This window comes from Protobothrops mucrosquamatus, unplaced genomic scaffold (genome assembly GCF_001527695.2).
Source record: "Protobothrops mucrosquamatus isolate PMUCROS unplaced genomic scaffold, P.Mucros_1.0 scaffold46, whole genome shotgun sequence".
NCBI classification, from domain to species: Eukaryota; Metazoa; Chordata; class Lepidosauria; order Squamata; family Viperidae; genus Protobothrops; species Protobothrops mucrosquamatus.
Genome location: NW_015386428.1, coordinates 1424793 through 1449424, shown reverse-complemented (window position 1 = coordinate 1449424; position 24632 = coordinate 1424793). Strand labels below are relative to the sequence as shown.

General features: G+C 51.3%; 2 protein-coding genes across 2 annotated transcripts in view; both read right to left on the bottom strand.

Moving 5' to 3' along the window:
* Positions 1–6235, bottom strand: part of BMP8A (bone morphogenetic protein 8a) — an 18553-nt gene extending 12318 nt beyond the window's left edge. The window contains exon 1 of the mRNA XM_015811631.1: positions 6091–6235. Within this exon, the coding sequence (XP_015667117.1) occupies positions 6091–6235 (145 nt within the window). The remainder of the gene's footprint in view (positions 1–6090) is intronic.
* A 4610-nt stretch (positions 6236–10845) lies between these two features.
* MACF1 (microtubule actin crosslinking factor 1) overlaps positions 10846–24632 on the bottom strand; it is a 224806-nt gene continuing 211019 nt past the window's right edge. Inside the window, exons 85-92 of the mRNA XM_015811630.1 lie at positions 24189–24352; positions 23015–23177; positions 21568–21722; positions 20373–20447; positions 17383–17500; positions 14529–14740; positions 11625–11748; positions 10846–11393 (exon numbers count right to left, since the gene is read on the bottom strand). Of these exons, the coding sequence (XP_015667116.1) occupies positions 11143–11393; positions 11625–11748; positions 14529–14740; positions 17383–17500; positions 20373–20447; positions 21568–21722; positions 23015–23177; positions 24189–24352 (1262 nt within the window). The 3' untranslated portion in view covers positions 10846–11142. The remainder of the gene's footprint in view (positions 11394–11624; positions 11749–14528; positions 14741–17382; positions 17501–20372; positions 20448–21567; positions 21723–23014; positions 23178–24188; positions 24353–24632) is intronic.

The window sequence follows — 24632 nt, the reverse complement described above, 5'->3', positions numbered from 1 at the left end:
CTTGTACATTTCCCTAACATTAAAAGAGCCCACTTTGATCCAGCATGTGGCCAAAGTCCCTCTTTGCTCCTCCTCAGCTCCAATGCTGCCCAATTTCGTGCCCAAACCTCAAAGCAGAAGCTCCAGTTCTGGAGCAGCCTGTGGAAATCGGCCCCTGCCAAGATTTAATAAAAAAAGTCTAAAAATCTTTTAAAATTGTAAGCTGCCCAGAGGCACTTGATTGAGTCCAGCAGCTATAGAAATTGAATGAATGAATAAAACAAATAAAAAGTGAGAAAGCTGAAGGTGAATTGATGGCACAGGTAATACTGCAAAGATGCTCAGCAACTCCTCTGTTAAAGTCAAGGGGCTTAATCTGGGATGATCATCCACCGGTGGGAGGGGGAGGGGGCTTGATGGACCAGGTTGCCCCTTCTGAATAGAATAGAATAGTTCTGGAAGGGACCTTGGAGGTCTTCTAGTCCAGCCCCCTACTCAAGCAGGAGAACTTATACCCTCTCAGACAAGTGACTGTCCAGTCTCTTCTTAAAAGCTTCCAATGATGGAGCGCCCACGATTGTCACTGTTCTGATGCAAGGAGCAAAGCTGCTCTTGGAAGGTGCTGCTTTCTCAAGCACTCCTGTCTTTGCTTGAGCAATTCAATATTCTGCGTGGACAACTCCAAATCCAGTAGAAAAGAGAAATGTGAGCGAAGAGAAAAGTTTCTTCAAAGCAGGCAGCTGCTCAGAGACCACCAGAGTCTTTTCTCAACTTCAGGGCTGGCAGGGATGGCAGATGTGGGAGGATTCTGCAGACTTTTGAAAGTCTGATTTAGCTGCAGTCAGTCTGTCCTAGAGTTTGCACAGCCAGTGTTATTTTGCTTTCTTATTGCCAAGAAATCATGCTTCCCTTCACTGGCAGTTTGCCAGCAAATTCACCCTGTGTTTTTCTCCTGGAAGGACCCTCTTTCATTGGGGCTTTTAATGTATCGGTTCTTTGTTTTAATCCTTGCACGCCATCATGAGTCCCAGGTCAGTGGGCGGCCCCAGAAATGTCAGAGTAAATAGATTTTAAAAGAAATCAAACCTTTCCAAAGCACCAAGTGGATCCAGGAATCTTATGATCAGTGCACATATTTAGCACATAGGCTCATCATTTTGTTAGCAGTTAACAGCATAAAGCTTTATTTTTGCTTATTCTCTATACGCTTTTTAAAGTGCATACTAAAAAAAAAATTCTGCAGATCCACACAAAATGAATTTTATTTCTCTGCCAGTTTCATTATATTTTTAGCCATGTGCCCCACCATCTCAATGTGTATCTGTGTGTGTGTATGTGTGCGTCTTTGTGTGTACTATTTTATTCTGTAAATTACACCTCTACTGCAATTAGACTAGTCCCAGATGCCCTGGAGAGCCCCATGTGCCTTTTTGAGATGCTAAATTAAAAGGAAATGCTGGTAAGCTGAACCACATAAAGAATTGGGAGCCTTAAAATAATCGGAATGAGGTGCAGAAGGAATTCTATCTAGCGGAAACAAAGCCAAGAGGGATGCTAACGCAGCCTTTGCCTGGAAGGGAGAGCAGAGTCCGCCAGGCCTTAAGTTTGCAAAATCCCTCCCCCCCCAGCAGCAGGCAGCTTTTGATTGCTGCCCCCACCCCAATGAATGAGGGCAAGTCGAGGGGCTGCCAGAGGAGCTGCACCCCTGAAATGGCTTCAGAGGCTTCCTTGCTGGCTGGCTGGCTGGGGTCTCATTCCTCCATTCTGCAAGCAAAGCACAACTCCTGGACTTATTCTACACACCAGCAATGCCAACTATTCCTCAGCCTGAGTTTTCTACCTTGCTAAGGAGAAACTGCAGCCCTTAATGACCCCTCAAGTTCCTGAAATCTTTCCATCCATGTCTTCACAACTACTGTACAAAGCTAGAATCTTGATTTTTAAGGGGGGAAAACAGAAGTTGGGATTATGAAAACAGGAAATCCAGAACTGCTTCCACTTTCTTCATCGTGTCTGACCCTGATAGCCCTGCAGCCCCCACTCAGGGGCTGATTTTCTACAGGGGATCTTTTGAAATCCCAGGGAGATTAACAATCTGGCCTGGCAGACCCAAAACCGCTTCCTCTGGGCCTGCCCCAAAGGCATTCCGGTGCCTCCACCTTGGAGAGAGCCTTCACGGGAGCTTCATGTCAGGGGAAGCTGTTCCTCAGGTGGGCAGAGACAACCCGCCTCCCTCCAAGCCCTCCTGGACCACTGAGAGGGGAGAAGGGAGTTGCTCTGCTGCCCGACGCCTTCCCAGGCCCCAGCCAGGTCCCAGCAGCTGCAGCTCGCCTGAGGCAGCCCTGAGAAGGCCTGGAGCATCCTTTGACCCGACGTCCCCCCTGGGTGAGGAGGGCCTGCAGCCTCCCTCCTTTCAAGGGAAAGGGGCTCTTTAATGGCAGAGGGAGAAAGAGAGCCCCCTCAAGGGCTAAAAGGGAAACAAGGAGGAAACCTTAGGGCCGGAAGGGACCTTGGAGGTCTTCTAGTCCAGCCCCCTGCCCAAGGCTGGAGACCTTATTCTAATCTCAGAATGGCCAAATGCAGCCTCCCCCCCCAAGCCGGATATTGGGGGCAAACCACTGGAGGAGCAGATGCAGATACTTTCCCCGCAGGGTTTAATGTGGCAGTCAGACGAATCTCAATTGGGCTCTGGGGGGAGGGCGGTGTGTGTGTGAAGGAGACATGCTGCAGGGGGAGGAGGTGAGGGTGGCACAGGGAAGGGTTGAGCAGGAGCCGGCCGAGTGGAGGCTGAATGCTCACCCATTCTCAGGGGAACTGACTGCAGCTTCCTGGGGGCAGGAAAACCTTCACATTTCTGGCAAGAGCCCCCATCTTTGGGAACGGTGCAGCCCGGCTGAGCCGGGCATGAGACCCCTTGCAGAGATCTGATGATTTTGCAAGAAGGGGGGGGGCTATTGCAGCTGCCCCTGCTGAGCACCTTTTTTGGGGAGGGGGCAAATGCAACACAGGAATACCTTCCACAGAGGACCTTCCATTGGAGATGGTGAGGTGTCCAAAATTCAAGCCAGCTTGTTCCTGGAAGGCCCAGCTCACCATTCTGAGGACATAAGCAAGTGATTAAACTGGGTGGCTCCCCCACATTCTTCATTTCCCAAAAATATCTTCCGTGGACAGAAAGCTGCTCCCAGAAGACAACCTCAGTTTCCTCTTGGCGTTAGGCTTCTGCCGTTCTTGTGGCCGAGATGGGCAGCACAATACAGTTGCCATTTCCGTTGGCAATCCAGGCTGCTGACGGGCATCCTAAGTCTAAGATGCCGTTGGCTGTTTTTCTGATGCAAGAACAATGTTTTCCTCTTGGGATGTCACCACAGGCAGGCCTGCTCTGCGGTCGCTTTGATGTGCACAGGAAGAGTTGCAGATGGAGAAATACACCAGAATCTACTTGGGATGGGAGTCGGTTGGTTGGTTTTACTTTTGGGGTTTGCTCCAGAAAAAAAGAAGCATTGCAATGCCAAAATGGGGGGGGGGATTTCTTTTTTAACTAATGCAAAATTAGTAAGATTTTTATTTTTGCAATTGCCACTTTCATAATTTAATGAAATATTAAAACTCATGACTTTCCTAATACTCCATTGAAGCCAGTGAATTATAACTTCTAAACCATTAAAAGGGACAGCCTTACTAACTAGGAGGAGGCAGCATATAAATGAATGAAATAAGTAATAGTCACAAATAATTCTAAAAGGAATAAATTGATATGCTGGAGCACAGGACAGCGTAGGCTGGACTTTAGCAAAGAGTTTATTTCAACAGATCGGTTTGTGGTGGCAGTGATTCTGGAAGCAATCTCACCGTGGGCTCTCTCTTTTCCTGCTATTGTGGGAAGGGTTGCTTTATTTTGCCCTCCCCCCAGGAGAAATACTTTTGTTTAAGAGCCACACAGCAATTCTGAGAAGGGTCACTGGAGACGGCTGGCCAGTTGAATTAACCTTTCTGTCTCAGCAAAGTTAGACCAGCAATTTGGGAGAGAAATGAACAACAGAATCACAGCATTGAAAGGGACCTTAGAGCAGCCATCCCCAACCTTTCCAACTTGGCAGACAGCGGGATGGGGGGGGGAGGGAAAGAGAGGGGATGGTTCCATGTGAGTGGCAGATGCCTGCTGTTCATGCATGTTCCAGCTTGTTCCAAACGGGCCACGGGCCACTAGTGGGCCGTGAGCCGGGGTTGGGGATCCCTGCCTTACAGGTCTTCTAGTCCAACCCCCCCCCCCCACACACACACAAGCAGGAGACCCTATACCATTTCAGACAAGTGGCTGTTCAGTATCTTCTTAAAAACCTCCAGTGATGGAGCACCCACAACTTCTGAAGGTGAGCTGTTCCACTGATTGTTTAATTAACAATTGTTAATTAATTGTAAATGAATTGGGACACATCTTTTATACATCACAGACTGGATGCAAGGACAGAGATGGTTCGCTTTTTACAGATCAGATGCTGAGGAAATTAGATTTATGAAAAATCTGGTTCACTCAGGACCTCCTCCCTCCCAGCAATACTTTTACTGAGTCAGTGACATTACAGCCATTTTTATCCAGCACAGTGTAGTGCCCCTAATAAAGGATCAGGCCTTTGCCTGTAAACCTTAATCCTCCATCCAGGGAGTCATTCCTCCCCAGAGAAGGTCAAAGACCCAATGCCCCATGGTGATCCTGGGGAGATAAGCCTCTCCTTGGGCTGGAGGCCAAGCAGCCCTGAAGCTCCAGGGCTCTGCAACAGGTTTGCTTACTCCCAGAATCCTCTTCCCCCACTCCCAGCAAATGCACAACTCCCCCCCCCCCAAGTGCAGTTATTGCAGGATCTCGGAGCCTGGAGCTGCCTAAGCTGAAACTAGCCAGATCAGCTGTTGGGACAGGCCAGGGCCAGGCAAGGGCACCACTCAATCTGCTGCAGAAATAGCAGGCAAGAACCCATTGCAGCCCCCCCTTCCCAGTCCTGCTTCTGGAGACAACAGCTCCCAGTGATGGGGCAGCTCAGAGTTGCCCCCACCCAAACATACACACTACACCTCCTGCAGAGGCTCCTTCTCAGTGCAGGCATTAGTGCTTTCATTAACTTCCCAGCTGACCTCTGGCAAAACACAACCTGCCCTGCAGAGACCCTGGCGTGGCTTCCACCCCAACAGCAGCCCCCCCCCCCGTTGGCGTCTCCTGCCTCTGACCGTCCCATCAGACTGAACCCAGTTCAAGAGGGGAGGGGCAGGGAAGGGCAGGGCAGGGAAGGGCAGGTTCCCCTCTGCCAGAGAGAATCAGCTGGAAAAGGCAGCCCAGCCCAACAAGGGGGAGCTGGCAAGGGAACAGCTGCTCTTCCCGGATTGCCCAGATGTGTTTCAGTAAGTCAGCAGTTCGGCAGGGCAGGAGCAGGCCCGACCAGATTCCGCCCCCTCTTTGCCTGCAGTCTCCAAGGTTGGCCAGAGTCACCCACGGCGGCTGCTTACACCTGCTGAGGACGGGGGGGGGGACCACCTGCTAGTCTAGCCCCTTACGGCCCCTCATGCCGGCTCTCGCTGACTGGGGACTCCGGCGGGGCAGAGGGAGCTCCCCTCCTCCCAGCTTTGGGGACGCCCAAAGCCGCCGCAGTCAATTGGGCAGCTGCCCCAAGTGAGCCCACCCGGAGCCGTTCCAGGACCGACCCTCTCGCCGCCGCACGCGGAAGGGCCGCCCCCTCTGCCAACCACACGCGGACGCCCTCCTGACAGCCAGCCGCGGGGCCCTCTCGAGAGGGGGGGCTGCTCCCCCCCCGACCCTCTGGGCTTCTTTCCACCTCCAATTGGAAAATGAGCCACGCTTTTCAGCTGGGTTCACACGGTTCTTAAATCCCGGTAAGAGAACGCCATTGCCTCGTCCGCCCAACCTCCACCAAATCGAAAAACCAGGACGAAGGCTGCCCCCTCCCCCAACGCCCGGGCCCTCGCGCGTAGCCTGGGCAGGGCTGAGCCCGGAGCTCCCGGGAGCGACCCGGACCGGGCCTCCATCCTCCACGCTGCGAGGCGTGGACCGCGGACCCCGCCGGGACCCCGCACCGGCCCGGAGGCCTCCGGAGGCCGCACCTGCCCGGCCTTTGGGATCCCTCCTGGGCCCGCGCCCCCCAAGAGCTCGCCCGGCCCTTCGCTGCTCAGGGCGAAGCTCCGGAAAAGGAGGCCTCGCGGGGCATTCGCGCTCCCGTCGACAGNCCGGGCCCGACGAGAGGCGCATGGCGCCCGCGCAGCGCAGGTGGGTCCGAGCGCCGCGGCCGTCGGGCCGGCCCTTTAAGTGGCGGGGGGAGGCGGAGACGGAGGCCGGCGGGCGGGGGCCGCGATCCAGCTCGTCGGATGCGCTGGGTGGCCGCCCGCCCCGTCCCGTCCCAGTTGCGGCGTCCGCGGGCAGGGCAAGTAAAGACAGACGGTAGGGCCGGCGAGGCAAGCTAGCCGGCCGTTATCACTGCCACGTCGCGGCCCCTGCCCGCTCGGCCTCCGCCGTCCAACCTCGTCCTCCAGCTCCGGCCGCAGACGTGGGCCGAGCCTCCCGCTACACCTCCGACGGCCCCGGCGACCGGGAAGGGCGGGGAGTTGCCCTCCCCGACAGGCAGCCGGGACTCCTTTCCCTGCCGGAGCCCAGGCCCGGAGCCGCCCTCTGCCGGAGTCGGGATGCCGGTTGAGGCTCGTCCTCCGATCCCGCCTTCCGTCCCTCGGTCCCTCGGGGCTCCATCCGCGGAGTGACTGGACACGTTTCGAGTTTCCCGGTAGTCGAAGTCGTTCCGGCGTCTCCCGAATCCAATCAGCCGGTCCGCCTCCGAAGGAGATGTTTCAGGGAGAGGGTCGAGGAGGAAGAGTCCGAATCCTGCCCCCCTCCCGGGAGGTCCTGGACCTGAGCAGGGCTGGTCGGTGCCATCCTCCTTGGGCTGCCCAGACCAGGAGATCAACTTCCCAGAAGGCTAAAACCTACTTTTATTGAGATTGTCTGCAATAATCAAATTTTTCAAATCTGATTGTGCTGAACTTCCTTCTTATCCTCCTATGAATCAGCGAGGCGGCTGCCCTGAGCCACTTCCACGTTTTCTCTTCTGGGCTTGAAAAATTCTTCAGCCCCTTTTGCCTCCACTGAGGCCGTCTTACGCTTTACAGTTGGGTAGCAAGGAAGGTTTTGCTTCCCTCTGACTCTCTATGGACTTTGGAAGAGCAGCATTATTTGTATTTGCAGTACTTACTAGGCAACCAGGATAAATCTCTCTGAAAAGTAGCAAAATTCTGCTACATTTTGTACAAGCTTTGCCCATAAATGGCTGCCCACAGTCATTGATGCGAGAGGATAATTTTCCTTTGTTTTACTGAATATATTATTATTGGTCAATGATTGAAATAAATTTCTGTTCCTTTCTGTGGACAGCCAAGAAAACAGACCAATGAAAATGGACCAAATCAAACAAATCACCCAGAGTTCTCAGTGAAGGCACAAGTGACCAGCTTCAAATTTTTCTACTTTGGACGTGTTATGCTCTCTGGAGAAGGCTCCAGTGCTGGGAAAGTGGAAGGAAAGAGGAGGAACAGCAGCAGAGTTGGACTAGGTTGTGGTGGCAAGGAGTGCACTGTTGGAGGACCAAGCTGGGGAACGGAGCCATCTGGATAAAATCTATCTATCTGGTTGCTAAGAACTGACCCCGACTTGACAGCACAGAATCAAAATCAGTCCCAAGGGCGAAAGCCCACCCGAATGGATCCTGCCTGCCTAGAGGTGCCCTGGAGTTAAACCTGGCCCTCAGCAAGGAGGAGGGGGAGGAGGAGCCAGGGAAGGGCATCCAACTGTTGTGGGAATCTAAGTGTTGGCTGAGCACGTTCTATGAACCAGGCTGACATTTATGCTGATCTGTAATTTGCTGGCATATTATGCTGGGAGCACTGAAAGAGAAAGCAGCACAGGAGAAACTGGCTGCAGTTTCCAGGCTAACGGGGAGGGAGGTGCCTGGACTGGCTGAGGCTGCTCCCCCAAGCGCTCAACTAAATGTTGGAGAGGCAGGAGAGTTTGGAAGACAACTCACTGACCACACACTTAGATAACTCATTCTGTTAGTTTTGCTTCAAAACTCAGGAATCATTTCTGCAACAAGCAGTATTAATTCCCAATGTCGAAAGGAGTGGGCTAATGGAAAATGTCCCTGGTTAAAATGTCTCAGTTGCCCACTGAGTGGAAAGGTAGCGGATGTGGGTGACAAAGACCATTTTTTAATGGCCACAAGCCGAGTAACTGAGCAGCTGCTCAAGGGAAACTGGTGGAAACATTACCTAGTAATCAACTGGCCAGCCGGACAGGGCAGCCTTTGGCCTGCCTTCTGGAGCAGGTTTTGGCATCCGGGTTCTTGTCCTTGATCTTTGGAAGAGCTCCTGGAGACTGAGGTGTTCTGAGCAGAGCAGCCAAAAAGGATTTTTAGCAACTATGAGGAAAGATGGCTGCAATTGTACAGCGGCACTTCTCACATCCCTGAAAGGAACTTGGAAACTAATTTGCAGAGTAATGAATTGGCTGTGGCCCCAAGTGAACAATCAGTAAAAAGATCCTGGAGTCTGAGACTAGAACCAGGGGCTCGGACAGAAGGGGGTGTCCCCCTCCTTGGAAAAGTCCAGGAAGAAGGTAGAGGGCAATCAGATGCATGCATGGAGGTAGTGGATTGTTTTATTGTAGTCAAAAAGCAGAAGTGGCAGTCAGGAGGGAGAAAGAGGAAGAGCTAGGAAGCATCACAGGTGCAATTCCTGTCCTATTTGGGGCTTTCCAAATTCTTAAACTCTCAACCAGGCAGGACAGGAAGTGTCTAGCTGGCTCCCTGCATCTGAAGAGTCCCCAGTAGGACAAAATTGGTTGTGTGGGGCCTCCTGGTGGCCACTGTTAGCTGAAAACACCATGCAGGATATACAGGCAGTCCTCAACTTACAACAGTTAGTGTTCGAAGTTACAGCACTGAAAAAAGTGACTTATGACCGCTTTCCACACTTATGGCAGTTGCAGCATCCCCATGGTCACGTGGTCAAAATCCAGACATTTGGCAACTGACTCGTATTTATGACGGTTGCAGTATTCTGGGGTCATGTGATCATCTTTTGCGACTTTCTGGGAAGCAGTCAATGGGGAAGCCAGATTCACGTAACCTCCGTTATTAACAAGTGCAGCGATTCACTTCACCACCACGGCAAGACAGGTTGTGAAATGGGGCAAAACTAACTTAACAAATGTCTCGCTGAGCAACAGAAATTTTGGGCTAAATTGTGGTCAAACATTGAGGACTACCTGTACCGTGTGAAAGGGAAAAAAATCACGGGGAGGGCGTCCGGTTCTGAAACCCCCGTCTCCTAGCAACACGAGTGAACCCACAGGCACTCTGGCATCCCAGAATCAGCCTCAGCTCCAGGCTTCTCCATGCCATCCGTCAGGCTTCTTTAGGGTTGGGAATGTTCTTATGGCGCCAGCCTGCAGCCCTTCCTGAAGTTGCCTTCTCCGTCTTGGTGCTTGCAGATACCTGCAGCGCACACAGGCCACGCTGATGGAGGATGCTGCTGCACATGGACTTTGGGGAGGGGGGATCTACTCTGGTATCCCCCAAAGCGGCTTGCTTGGCAACATGCTGCCCCTATTGGCCACAGGAGCACATTGAAACTGTGAGGTGGTGCCAAGCCTTCTCCGTAATTGGTGGGATCCCAGGCTGGCCACCTTATGGCTAGGGGAGCAGGTATACTTTAATCGTTTATTAAATGGGTAAGTCGCCTTCAGCTCTTTGAAGATGTTGATCAGGCAGAAGCAGATGAATCCGAGCGGTGGGTCAGGGCTTGGTCTTGGCATCAGCCTGGGCGACCCAATCATCCCACTTCAGCGGGTGCTTCAGGCATCCTTAGGACAGAGGGCTCCCGGGAGGACTCCGATCACTCGTCTCTTCCAACTTTCTGGGCGGCATAAAATAAGAGACACTTTGCTTCACTTTTATTACTGCAAGCAATTTTAATACAAAACGTGTTTGTTTTTAAACAATTCATTGGTAGAGCTTCCGGTTCTGGCTCAATTAAACCAACTGAGAGAATCACACAGCAATGTGGTCAGTCTGAGCAGGGACAAGAGTACAAGTGAATAAATACAGGAAGACCAGGGGCGTCCAGAGCCAGAGGGTCTGCTGGTGATGCGCCTCCACCTCCCCAGGAGCACGTGGTGGTGGGCGTCAAAGGCCGCTGGCTGCTCCAGAGCAGAGACCCTGCAGGGTCCTGCGGGCTGGAGAGGCCTGAGCCAGCCTAAGAAAGCCATTTCGTTGCAGTCTGTGAACTAAAACGTAAAGTCAGTTCTTTCACTCACAGTTTGCCTTTTGGAACTGTGTTATCTTGTGGCTAAACAGAAGCAAATTTAAGATCCTCTCACTGCTAAAACCACATGGTTTTACCTCCCTACAATGGTTCTGCTGTTGTAATTCCACAACATGTTGTTCTTTGAAAGCCTGACAGGACTTTCCTTTTGCAAAATACAGTATTGTAGTGAAGTTCTTTATTCAAAAAAACATGTGCAAAGGTCCATTTTCAAACTATCTTCAGGTAAAACCATAAGAATTTATTTTTAAAATTGGAAACAAGCCCCCTCACTGTGCATTTCTCTCTTATTGAGGTATCTGTGATTTACAAGGAGAAAGAAAAAGAAAGTTCCTTTCTTATGTTGGATCTTCAGATGTTGCTTTTAAATATAATTTCTCTTGCCGAAACAGCAAGTTAATTTTTATAAAGATGCATTTAGGAAACAATCCTAAATGATAATGCAAGAACTTCTCCTGCACTGCACAGAAATCCTATTTATATAATTTGTTTGTTTTTACATTTTCACATATTGACCTTTTGCTTCTCTCCCATGTTCAGTTTTCCCCTGGGCCCCCATTGCAAAGAAGGCAAGTTTTATCTACATAAATATTCACATGAAAAAGTAAACTATAAAAAAAAGAGAGAACCAAATAAGGCAGCTTCATAACACAATTTTCTTTTACACTTTTAACAATATAATTTCTCCCACGTAGAATAAATATACATCCAATGTATGAAGCAGGGTTAAAAACTGGACACACAGGTTTCCGTTCTCTGTGCAAAGCTGGACATCGCGTGAAGGCTGTATTATCTCTTGGGGCCCGGAGATTTGGCCGCGCTCGTCTTCTTGGACATGGTGGGGATTTTGGAGGGCTTGGCCAGGCCCCGCCGGGAGCCGCTTGGCCCTCCCGTTGCGCTGCTCTCCGAAGTGTCTGAACAGGCCGACTGCGTCTCCAGGAGATCAAAGTCAGAAGCGTCGCTGCCTCGTCGGCTGCTGGCTCGGCTGCCTGCGTGGCTGCCTGCACGGCTGGTGGGGCGACTGGCTGTTTTCTTAGGATCTGAAAGTCAGAAACAAATTTTTACACTGCGAGGGAATCTTGAAGGAATTTAACAGCACTGCCTTCGACCTTCCCTCCCCAAAAAATAAGACGAAAAAAGAATTCTGCTTGGCTCCTCCTGGGCATCTACGGAAGACCATGCGTGGTCTACCAGTGGTTTGGGGGGCCATGCTGGGCTTCCCAACCCAGAGCATTTGCCTCGGGTGCTTCCAAATCTAGCTTGGAACTTACCACCTCGACTGGTTTTGGCACCGGAAGAAGCTGGCGAGGAACTGTTACTGGTATCCCCAGCGAGAGACGTCCGGCTGGAGTGGAAAGTGGGCCGTTTCAACTTGCTGGCCGAGGAGAGAGCAACCTTGGGATAGAGGCAATCAAGTTTTGTTACGGAGCCACAGAAAGAGCTTCAGAGAACCCCTGTGCTTCAGGAGCAGCTGCAGGCCTCTGCGTCTTAAAGGCAAAGAGGAGACAAGCCTTGGGGAGGCTTGGCCCAGCATGTTGGGTGAATTCAAGCCAAGCAAATGATTATGTCCCATGCGCGAACTGAATGCTGGCCTCCCTGCCTCATCACTCTCACCACTCTTTTCGGAGGCCAGGGAGGAAAGCAGGCCAGCCGGCCAGAGGAAACTGAGCTGGTTAATCAAACTGCTGTCCTTGCTGAAATAATTAAAAAAAGGAGCCAGAGCTGGCCCTTGCCTTGGGGAAGGGTGCTTTGGAGAGGCTTAAGTCAGTTTCCAAACGCCTGTTTAGAAGAAGGAAGAACGTTCGCTCTGCTTGTGCATCCCTATTAGGGTCCCCCCAGGGAAGACGTGGGTCACGAGCTGAGGCCCATCATGTCTTTCCAGGGAAGGGAGCCTGCTTCGGGGCCCAAAATAATTCCCTATCATAAAATAAATCTGAAGTAAAATTCAGTGCTTGGACCTGTAACTTGAACACATACCTCATGTAGTATTATGACTTCAGATTCTGTTTATTATAACTTGTGTTGGCCACAGTTCCTAGGCTGCATTTTTAGCAGAAAGCTTAATAGTGATTCTTAGTGCTTTAAAGTCATATAATATATGCTGTAATTCTTGGGTAATTAATGATACATTGGGAAATTGTAATATCCATGGCATTCTAGATCCCTTGTTTACTTCTTTGCATTTTACTATTGGCATGTTACCTTTTTGTTCTTGTACTTTATTTCTCTTTGTTTATCCCCTTTCTCTAAAATGTCTGACAGAAACAAAATGAAGGCAGGCCTTTCTCTCGGAGGACCTTGCCACCACAACCTCTGCCAGCACCAGGAGGATGTTCAGGATCCGCAACACGGCACTGAACTGCCAAGGTGGCATAAACGGTTTGACCCCCCCCAGGCCCAGGCCCCTCCTGAGGGGCCTTTCCACTCTACTTACCCGGGGGGGGGGGGGAGAGGCAGAAGTTGCTATGGAAATGAAAACAAAGAATGGCCCACCTAGAATGGCTACCCTGAACTAAAAAACACTTAGAGGAAAGTAATAGTTAAGCACAAATTAAAAGACACTTATTATTCAAGTGTGAATTTATTTTGTTCTCCAACCTTTATTTCTAAAAAAGACCCCAGTATTTATTACATCCTTTTTATTAAGATTGGGCAGCTTTCTCCTCTTGGTTCTTGGAAGAGGTTCTTAATTAAGAACATCATCTTAAAAAGAGGAACAGCCTCAAACTGGGGTTTTGAGTGTGCCTGTTGGGCTTTCAGATGTTTTGCAGAGTCAGCCTCTAAGGCAAATGGGCCACTGAACGCCCAGTTATGGGAAGCCATATAAATGACCCCGTGACCCCACCTGCCGAGGTTTGAACTACGTCAGCAATGGACAATTCGCACCCCACACAGCATCTGCCAGGACCCTCTGTATAAACGGGGCATAGTAACCTCCCCTCAGTGTGATTGGGGGGTCCCACATCAAACTGTACAGTACGCTGAGGGCATATACCGGTCCAGTATCCGATTTTTAAAAAATATAAATGATACTGCGCTTCAATGGTGTGATGGCCTAGACGTCAGTATTTGAACACAGATCTTTTTAATATTTATATTTTATTGGGCTTTACTAATCTAGTTGAAATGTTAATTTAGACTGCTAGTCCATGTGTGACGTGCCGCAGGCTAAATAATAACGCAGCCAGCCTCTGCCGAGAAAGGTGTGGGGAGCGCAGGAGGGCTGGCCGAGGGGCAGCAAGCAGGAGAGAGGAAGCTGGCTCAAGCCCTCCCTTTTGCCCACCGGAGCCATACTCTACCTCAGAAGCAGACAGGTGGAGGTCGGCATTATCGCAGCCCCTCAGGGGGGTACCTGCCTTGCTGTTTACCAACCAGGGTTTGTCATAACAACGGGTGAAGTGATGCGGAGTCTGTGAAATGGAAAATCCAAAGAGAGTTTGAAGGACGGGAAGGGCAAACAAAATGAGTGGAGGGGGGAGAGAGGGAGGGAGGAGTGACCAGATCAGAAGGAAATAAAACAGAAAAGGATATAAATCCTAAAATAATAAGATTAATAATAATAATAATAATAATAATAATAATAATAATAATAATAATAATAATAATATGATGATGATGATGATGATGATGATGATGATGATGCAGCAGCTGATGAACACAAAACTAGGTTGACACAGGGCACAGAACTGTGTGGCACTTCAATGTCTTGGTAAAAAGCTCAAGAAAAAACCATATTCCATATTGTGGGGAAGACTAGCAACTGTTTGGGGGGGGGTGTGAAGAAGAGGAGAAATTCAGCCTTCCTCTCTTCTCCCCACCTTCTTGAATGTGGAGCCGTTGGAAAGGCACAAACTGAAAGGTCAAAGGGGAAGAAGAGCAAATGGAACTGAGGGTTCTTCCGGCCTGGACAGGACAATCTGGCTGTGAAAAGGCTCCCTAGGTCAGCCGAGCGAGCCCCCCTCTGGGCTGCAGCCTCTGCCTAAGGAGATGATCACGGGACCCACCTGTGGTGCTTCTGGGGCTGGCTTGGGGGGGGGGGTTGAGACGAAGCAGCCTTCCCCAGCTACCTGCCCCACAACTCAACAGAGACTTTCAGAAGCCCTTTGTTTTTTCAAGGCTGAGGGAAAAGACCCCATTGCCAAGGAAACCAGGTGAAGAAAGAGCCTGCTTCTCACCTTGGTCCCGCTGGCAGGTGTGGCAGGAGAGGATGGCACCGAGGGGCAGCTGTGATTGCTCTGGCTGGCACTTGAACTGGACCGTGTGGGGGAGGCGGCCCGAGAGGAAGGCTTGGACCTCCGGCCACGGGACCGGAATGGTGCCATTCCCTGAGATGCGCCCTCTGGTAGAATGAATTTTTCTCTAAGTTCAAGGTTAGTCCTGCCTCGTGCTGTAAGAAAAGAAGAACATAAAATACGGATGGCAAAGCTGGAGATACCTAAATGAAAGAACCAACTAATGGCCTGGAGACATGCAGTCTGTTTCTTCCTTTCTTCCAGCCGGACAAAAAGACCCCTTCAGCCCTCTAAATTACTGAACGAGGCAGGAAAAGCCCCCCCCCTCGCTTGATGCAGGCCAGACATCATGCAAAGCCCCAACCACTCAGCTGCCACTCCCCCCCACCCGCCTGCCCTCTGGGCCAGTGTGCCTCACTAGAGGTTTTCAGGGACTGCATCAGGTTTGGGAAAGGGGTGGAGATATATGACCTTGCAGTTGAGAGCAGGCATCACTCCTTTCCCTTTTGATAGCCCCTCCTTTGTCCCACATGCCGAAGAGGGGCTCCTCTCCTAACTTCTTCTCTCACTGTCAGTCCAGCAAAGAAGCCAGTTAAAATTGCAGTAAGCCAGTGGACCAGTGGCAAGAAACCTGTGGAGGCTGGGTGGATGTTTTGGAGAGAGAGAGGCAGGCCTGGGTCCGTCTGTAAAGCAGGCCCACTGCCCCCAACAAGGCCAGTCGCAAAAAAGAAGGATCGAAACTGGGGGTTGGGGGGAGATGCAGAGGCCATGAGACAATGCATCGTCAATCAGAATCTGCTCTTCACTGGAATTAGATGGCTTGCATCGGCTATGTAAAATGCCTTGTGAATCCAGAAAAAGGAATCTTGCCAGGGGCAATCACTGGCCCATACTCTCACCTGAAAAGTTTTTCTTGTTCTCCAAAGGCTGGAATAAAATTAACTGGTGGGATCAAAAAATTGGAAATGCCCTCCACCCCCGTCTTATTAGCAAATGTGTTGACCGAATCTACAGTCTTTGGAAAATACAAAACTCAACCAACAGAAGCACACACATTGGTATTTGGGTTAAGTAAGCCACACTGCGCAAAAGCCTTGTAGGATCAGTGCTGAGTCTTGTTCTGGAATCATGGGGAGCTAAGCAACAACTGGCCACAGCACAGCCATAGGAGTGTGGCAATCACAAAGTCAAAAGGGCTTGGAAGCACAGAGCCCTCCCATCTCATCCATTCCATTGGGTTTTCCCATAAGTTTGCCTTCAACAGCCCAGAACTCTCAGCCAGACACCTGGAGGGCGCCAGGCGAGAGAAAACAGTGGAGGTTTTCCAACCAGAAGCATCCAGCCAAGTTCAGGAGAAACACTGGGAGGAAAGGCAAGTATGAACCTGCCGGAAACACCACAACTCCAAAGACCAAGGAAAGGGAATTTGTTGGCTTCTGGTAAAGTACTTCTGAATTACAGACACCCAAACCGGCGCAGGCTGAGATTTCAACATGAGGAGGAAGTGATACTAAAGGATAAAAGAATCTCTCTTCTGTCCCTGAGAGAAAGGGAACGGGGCTGAAGTAGACTTCCTCAACCTGGGTGTCATTCAAGTGGGTGGACTTCAAACATTTTCACATTAGCCCTGCTGCCTGGAGAATCCTGGCAGTTCGGATACCTGGGCTGCTGGGAGGCTGGCCAAAGTTTGGCAAGTATCCAGAAATTGCGACCAGTGTTAAAACACAGCCATAGAGATCACAGAAAGGCTGAAGTCAGCCATGTGCCCTGGTTGCTCAGGGCTTCTGGAGCACTTCAGACTGTCCTCAACTACGCCATCCACGCGGCTGAGGGTTCCTGAGGGGAGAACTCTCCTCCTGTGAGGAATCTGCCCAGTGTTAGCATCTGCAAGAAAGGCCTGTTTGAGGATGCTTCCCCTGCATTTAAAAAATCAGCAAATGTAACTTTTTTATTGCTATTGTTACTTTCCATTTGTTTTTCTAACTTCTTGAATTCCGTTTTATTTTTTTATGTTTTGTTCAGTCCGTTCAAGCAAGTACTTCCAGGAGCAGAAAAGCAAAGAAGGAAGCGTGCAAGAAAGCACATGGCATCCACACAGGGTCTCACACCCCGCTCCTCACTCGGGGCCACCCCGGAGGGGAAGCTGAGCCGGAGGACGTGGTGGTGGTGGTGGTGGGGGAGTGGACCCCGTGGGGGAGGGGGAAGAGCTCCAGCCAGTTGGCCAGCAAGAGCTCTGCACCCCCTTCCTTGGCCAAGCACAGTGCAGGCTCTAGCATTCGGCACCGACCGAGGCGGGTTAGAGCAGCAAAGCCATTCCCAACAGGGCAGTCAGAGAAAGGGAAGAAAAACCTCCAACCTATCGGAGACTGACTGGCAATTGAAGAGCTGGAGTCGGAGCGTTTGATTTTACTCCCAGGGTGGTGAACTAGAACAGAGAAAAGAAACAGGTGCGGCCACCGGAGGGAGCAGCAGGGTGCCCGAGGAAGAGGGAGCTGGCAGGGGAGGGAGGGGGGCTCCTTCATGCGACATGCAGGGCGGCCTGGGAACGGCGGGCGGGCAAAAGGGCTCCGGGACCTTCGACCCAGAGAAAGGCGCTTCCTGTCTGGGCGTGGCCCCCTTGGTGCTCGTGGCTGAGAGTGCCGGCGGCTCCTTTTCTCACAGGCCTGAGGCTGAGCAACGCTCCCTGGGCTGATCTTCTGGGGCCCCTCAGGCTCACCCCCAGAGCAGCTCCCCCGCAGTCACCGGGATTGAGGATTCCCTGAAAAAACCTTCATTAAGAAGCAGATGCATCTCCTACCTCGACAAGGATCGTTTTTCACTAAAAACTCGTCCAGAGCCATCCATCCTCCACCGACACGGACCATGACTGTGCTACGCAGGATACGGACCAGCCGCAGCTGCTGGGAATCCCCGAACTGTCGCAAAGATGCAAAGAGGGAGCCGGTTTAATTGCGCTGTCGTACTAAGGCACGCGTGCTCTTCCCAAAAGACACTGCAGCAGGAGCTGCTGGGGCTCCCCACCACCCACCCCAGTTTGCCTTTGAAAGTGACAGAGGCAATTGTTTTATAAAAGGATCATAAATTTGATTGAGTGTATTATTCTTATTAAATCAATTAATTACCGTCTTTCTTAATAATTAATTTCTTAAATTTTTAATGATTAAAAAAGCGGAACGATCCAATGGACCCTGGGTGGCCAGAAGCCCATTTTGCTGGACCCCAAGCCAAGGCCTCCTTGTGATCAAGGAGAAACAATGAATCCCAGCCAGGCACAAAATGCTGCATGAGAAAGGTGCCAAAAGACGATTGGGGGGGAGTGGGGGGGGGTCAGCTCCATGGCTCCTGGCCAGGCCTCTCTCCTGCTCGGCAGCTGCCCACATCTGCTGCACCCCGAAGGGCCGTTCTCTTTGGGCCAATTTGGGCTGCTTGGACGGCCAGAGAAGTCTGGATTCTGCACTTCTCCTCAAGAGATTTGAGTCTTTTGGAAGCAACCTGGCTTCGGAGGTCACCTGATCCGGCCCCTTTGGAAGAGACCAGCTGGGGGCCCAGTGACTGGAGGGCTGCAGTCTCATCAGGAAGGAGAGCAAAACCCTCCACCAAAAAGCTTTCCAGCATGGCATCCCCTCCCCACCTGCAGAAGCGTGATTGGCAGCAGCCAGAGACAGGTGGCCCGGCCACACAGTGCCTGAGGGACCAGCAACCTCAGAGTGCCGATTAACTGATTAATTGCCAGGATCACAAGCAGAGCCAACAATTTGCTCTGAACGATCAGGGACGCCCCAGACCGAAGCCGTGTGCTTAATCTCTAGCGGCAACTTGAGTTCCCATCAGCTTCCACCCCAGGGGTATTTTTTAGCTCCACAGACTGTCTTCTCTTTCCCCCAAATATTTCAGATGGAAAGAGGGCATTGTCACATCTCAGGGGTTGAGGACCTACAGATGTAACCATCATTTCCATCCCTTCATAATTCCGGGTGCCTGAACAGATAAGCTATTACCATTTTCCCCCTCAACTGATTTAAGAAACTGAAATTTCATTTGCTGTGTTGGATTTGGCCAAAAAAGGTCAACTGCTGACATTCGCTGCCATCCCCTCCCCAATCAGGCCACCAGACGTGACACTGAGCTGGGCAGGGAGGCAGAAATGAAACCAGGAATAGCTCTGCAGCAGCTGTGGTTTGTCTCAGCCTGAAGCAAGAGTCTTGTGGAGAGGGCCCTGCAGGTGGCTTGGAGGTTTAGTGCCATTTATGGAAGGGAGTTTTCCAGAGGAATTAGGGACTTGCATTTCCAAAGCAATGGAAAATTAACAGGAACCCATGGAAAGATGCCGATATACAGAATACTTGGTCAAACGTGCAATTCTGTGCAGTGAGCCCAAAGCTCTGGGCCAAACTCCCTGGCTCAGCCACCCCCAGCTCTCACCCGACAGGAGGAAAGCTGCAGGGCGGCTCCCTGGTCGGGCTAGATGGGGACTCTGATTCGGAGGGAGGGTCCCTGAGCTTCCCGAGACAGGTTGGAAAGTTCAGCCAAAGCTCCCCTCCTCTGCTGGGGGGGTTCAGTCTGGGAGAGAGGGTTTCCACGGCCCAAGCCCTGAACTCCGGTTCCTCTGGTCGGCCACTTTGGAGCATCTGGAACCAGAGGAGGACGAGCAGGCCACTCCAGCCAGCTGCTCTCTCCAGCCCTTTCCTTATTTTAACTCTTCCTGGAATTTCTGAGAATTTCTGCCTGGCTCATTGGCAGGACAGTCCAACTTCCGTGTGTGTGTGTGTGTGATTCTGTGTTTATTTTTATAATTGGAGGTCACTGCCTGGTTGCTTCACTACATTTCTGTATATACCAGCAACTCTGTCAAGTTAATACATCCACAAGCACAACAATCACAGTTATGAAAAGGCCGGTGTGGAAACAGACACGCAAATTATACATGCACATCTTGGCAGGAGAATTAGCTACAGGAAAACGCAGAGGCAGCTCTGCAAGACTCACTGTACCTGGTTGCCGAGGAAGAACTAGAGAGGAGGAGATGCAAACGAGAAGAGAAAGGGAGAAGAGAGAACACATCACACAGGGCAACAATGCTGACACTGTTTTCTGTGCTTCCCGTACTGCTAAACTGCTGCTCCTCCATTTAAGTATTACAACAAAGGACGGCCAGCAGAAAGGGCCACGAGTGGCCCCAAGGACCTTGTGCCAAACTCTGGGATTGGGCCATGGTTTCCATCCCGCCCCCGCCCTCCCTGCAAGAATGGCCCCCAAAGCAGCTCCTCAAGCTTGGCCCTGGTCCAAAGGTGCTTTCTCCAAAAGAAGAAGCTTCTTGGATGAGAAGCGAAACGTCTTCAAGGAAAAATAAAGTCCAATTGCTTTTTGAAGAAAGCACCTTTGGGACAACCAAGAATCTCCACTGATGCCTTGGCTAAAATCCAGTCAGCTCAGGGGACACGAGAAGCTCAGACAGAGGGCAAATTCGAGGAGCTTCAAACAAAAATCAGAAATAGGATAAAATCCCATTTCTGAACCCATTTTTCTGTGAGCATCCAGAAAGAAAATGAGAAAGGATTGTACCATGAGGCAGAACAAACCCCCCCCCAACACAGAGGCTCATGGGAGCAGCTTTCTCTATACTCTTTGCAGAGCACCATGGACCCCCCCCCACCCTCCCGGGTCCAGTCTGTGGGCGCCAGAGCCTGCTTCCTGACAGGGTGGGCGTGTCTCCTTCCCACAACAGGGCAGTGCCCTGGCAGGCCCCCCAGATCACAGACAGCCCCCACCCTGGCTCCTTCTCCTTACCCGGTACTTGTTCTCTCCAATCTGCTCCACTTGGAATCGCTTGGCGCACTTGCACTGCGCCACCTGCCTTGTCACCTGGAAAGGAAGAAGCAGGAAGGAACTGGCTGCTGCAGAGAGCTGACTCTGCACGGGATGGAAGCCACCCGGTGCTCCTGGCGCCCATTCCGCTCTGGCTTCAAAGGGGTGGCTGCCTATTTTGGCAGCCTTTGCCGCTGTGTGATGATCTCGGACTGCTGGGCTACCACCAACTGGCCAGTTCTGGCTGGACAACGCTGCTCAAGCCCTGCTTCAGCCTCTCTGCCTTGCATTCCTATTCAATGTACAGCACGGGCCGAGACTGCGTTTGCCCCAAAGAAGGGCGACGCCAAATGTCAGAGGTCCAACCAAATAGAGTGATGAAGGGTGGGGGCAGGGAAAGTGCACCAACACGGAGGTCCTGTGCTGCCCCTGGCTTGCCCCTGCTCAAGCTGGAGCGCCAGATGCAGGAAACCGGTCCCGATTACGGTGGGCAGGCGACCCACCCTGGCTGCACTTGCATGCCACACTTAAAAAAATGGCAGGATGCAGACTCAAAATAAATTCACATATGATTAGTACCTATTGATTAAGATGATCTGCCAGTAAAAGAATGTGCCTCAATTAGACGATCCTGCTTGTGCAGGGAGTTGGACTAGATGACCTCCAAGGTCCCTTCCCACTCTGTTATTCCATGTTCTATGATTAAACTATGAACATTCCAGCGGATATAACACAATGGGTGGGGAAATAAAGGCAGGGGGAGATATCTGGGAGGAGTGGGAGAGCTGGAAGGCTGCCAAGTGAGGGGGGCAGAGGAAGAAGGGATGTAATCCTTGCTTTGGGGGAAAATAATCTATTACTCTATTCCAATGACTTTGATATATCCTCCTGCACAGCCCTCCCACAAGAGAAAGGGGATCCCAGATTCAACAGTTCCATCCCTGAGAAATAAAGGGAAAAGGGGCCCACAAGGAGCAGTAAATGGGAGGAATGTTTACTGACTGCAGTTCCACCTACGTCTTTCTCATAAAACCCCAGGAATTTATCAAGAAAGGAAGTTGTGGAGAGAAGCGACAATGCACCATCTCGATCAGTGGCGACAGGGAGCTAGTTGCCTGCAGAGCCCAGTTTACTGTCTCTTCTCCCCCCGCCCCGAGTCCCTCAGCCAAACCCCTACCTCATCCTCGATTTTGTCCGCATCTGTTGTTGGCCGGTAAGCATCTTTGTTAGGGTGCAGAGCAGCTACAAACTCATAATAGTCAATATAGCCGTCCCCATCACGGTCAAAGATATCAGCGACAGCCGTCATTTCTAACTTGGTTGTGGGGAATTCTGGGGAAGGAAGAGAAGGAGGAGAGAAGGATGCCAGTCCCTTCAGTGAAGCTTTCGAAATGATGGGCCCCTGCCACTCCCGGGCACGGCCTCCTCCCTACCCAAACTGGGCAAAAAGGGGGCCTCTCTAGCAGGGGCACAGCCTCTGTTTCTGGGGAACAAGACAAGCAGATGGAGCGACCTTAGGCAGAGTGGAAACTCCGTCTGACTCCAGTTATGGCCGGATGCCTGGCCGACTGGTGCGAGCGAGAGGGTGACTTTCACCTCGGCTTTGAGAGACACAGAGACGGGGGCTTAAGTAGCCTTGCAAGACACAGCTTGCTCAAAGTGCTTGGCTTCGGAGTTATCATTTTTCACATCCTGTGTGTGGTGTGAAGTGGGCAGAAATGTGGCTTTGGATTTTTTCCTAATACTGACATAAGCAGAAATGAGGAAATGATGGCCAAAAAGCCTTTGTTGCCTTACTGAGTTTGCTGCAGAATCATTAGGCCAATGCTACCCCCCCCCCCAGCCCCAACAGCTGTGGAAAATGGCTAGTTGGCCATGAGCACCACTCGGGACCACCTAAGGGCATCTTGGATTATCTTGGATTAACATAAAGACAACCAAGTGTGCCACAATAAAAACAGGTTACGTGGAACTGAAGACTTTCTCTTGTGGTAAAGTTTCCAGGGACAGAGGGAAGGGGAACCAAAGAGAGGTGCTGAGGTCCCACTCCCACCTGCCATGAAGCTACAGCCTGGCCTCCATTAAGTTACACATTCCATAGCCCAACGATGCCACTTTAACTGATTGAGGGGCACCACTGTGAGATACGCAGAAATCCCTGCACAAACTGGTGCATCAGGCAGGAAGACCTCAGCTATTCTACTTTGCATGGTGGCACAGTGGTTAGAATGCAGTATTGCAGGCTAATTCTGCTGACTGCCAGCTGTTCGATCCTGACCGGCTCAAGGTGGACTCGGCCTTCCATCCTTCTGAGGTTGGTAAAATGAGGACCCGGATTGTTGGGGGCCATAGGCTGACTCTGTAAACCGCTTAGAGAGGGCCGTAAAGCGCTGTGAAGCGGTATGTAAGTCTAAGTGCTCTTGCTATTCCACCTGCAGCTTTCCAGCACTTGAGCTGCAAGTCAACCTGGCTGCCAGGTATGGATGGCCATCTGCCTCTGTGCAAAACAAGCCCGGTGCCTTGGGGTGATCAGACAGAAAAAAACCTCTGTGACACGGAGCCACCCTTCTTGCTGCCCAGTTGCCCAGCAAGCAAAGCAAGACTTGGAACAAGCAGGCACTCACTGGAGGCCAGGATCCCATCAATGAACTCCTGCCGGGTGATCTTCCCATCCTGGTCTTTGTCAATCCGCCGGAAGAAGTCCATCACACGGGATTTCTTGTGGTTCATCCAGCGCATATATTTCTTCCGCCATACATCAAAGTCAAAGTTTGCAAACTCTTTCAACTTGGAAATAGAAGGAGAAAAAATTATGTGCTCTGTTCACATAATGTCTGAAATGGTATAGGGTTTCCTGCCTGAGCAGGGGGTTGGACAAGATGACCTCCAAGGTCCCTTCCAACTTTATTACTATTATTATTATTATAAAATGCTTAATTGGTCAGTTAAAGACACCTCAGGTCCATTGGCCCAACTTGGGCTTATTTTGCTAGACTTAACCTTGGATAGGTTTGAAGCTTACTGGGTTGAGTCAACCCAGGCTGTGTTCAAGGTAGTTTTTGCAACTAATGGAGGTGATTTTCATATCCCTCTAAGCATATTCTGTAAGGCCAGAAGACCCCCAAAATGGGCCATCTTGAAAAGCACTGGGGAGCAGCAGTCAACACTTTCTTGCAAGATCAAGAGCAGATATATCCTTCCCTGCACCAGCCCAGGGCCACAGGCATCACTGCCTGAAAGGTCTCCGAATTCCCGCAGTTGGGCATCATTAGAATATGGGAGGCTCCTTGGGGTTGCGTCTATGTGTGAGCGGGTGGGGTGGGAATGTCATCTGCCAAAAATGAGAGTACTAGAAAAAGGAAAAGGAAAGCCTTTTTGCCCCCCAGTCAGTTCTGTGCATTCAGACACAATTGTGGGAGTTGCATCTTTCTCTTTGTGAGATGACAACAGAAAAAAAAATGTACTGACTGCCAAGTTTTAGGCCTGTTGTTATTGCTGGAACTGACCAGGAACTCCTGTGGTGGCAGAAGGTGACACTTATTTCATGGGCTATTCCTGCAGCCGGAGACCTCCAAGTGGGCCCAAGGAACGGCCAACACATCTAGGAGGTGTCAGCTTTTCAGGGGCTCCCAGCGTAGGTGAGCAAGCGGCTGGGAACGGGGAAGGCAGGGAGGGCCAGGTGGCAGCTGCTGGGGAGGGGAGGGATATGCACCAGCGGTGCTTGTGTATCTGAAACTCAGATCAGCCCCAGCCCCTCGTCCAAGGCTGCCCTGCCCGTGTGCGGAAGAGGATCCTCACCTCTTCCAGCCTGTCCAGGGCATCATTGAGCTTGCGCTGCCGCTCCAGGGCCAGAAGCCACACCTGCTGCCAGCGTGCCGAGAGCTGGTTGATGCGCGGGTTCTTGGCCTCAGACTGCGAGAGGATTGGCAGGGGAGGAGGGGCCACCTGGTTCAAGGGCTTTCCTGGAATAAAAAGCAGGTGAGCTAAAAAAAAAGCCGAGCCGAGCCAAGCCAGAGCATGAAAAAGGGGGAAAGGAAAGGAGCAGAGAAGAAGATGGGAAACACCCATCAAAAGGATTTTTCTTTTTCCCCTCAGCTGGGACAGGCGAGATCACTTTGTTTAGACCTGAGTTTTGAGAGGTAGGACCAACCCTAAAAGAGACGACCGTTCACAGGCTGAGCCTGCAGGGAATAGCTTGACTGCTTGGCAACTGCTGGCGCCAGGCCAGGCGGGAAGGAACCA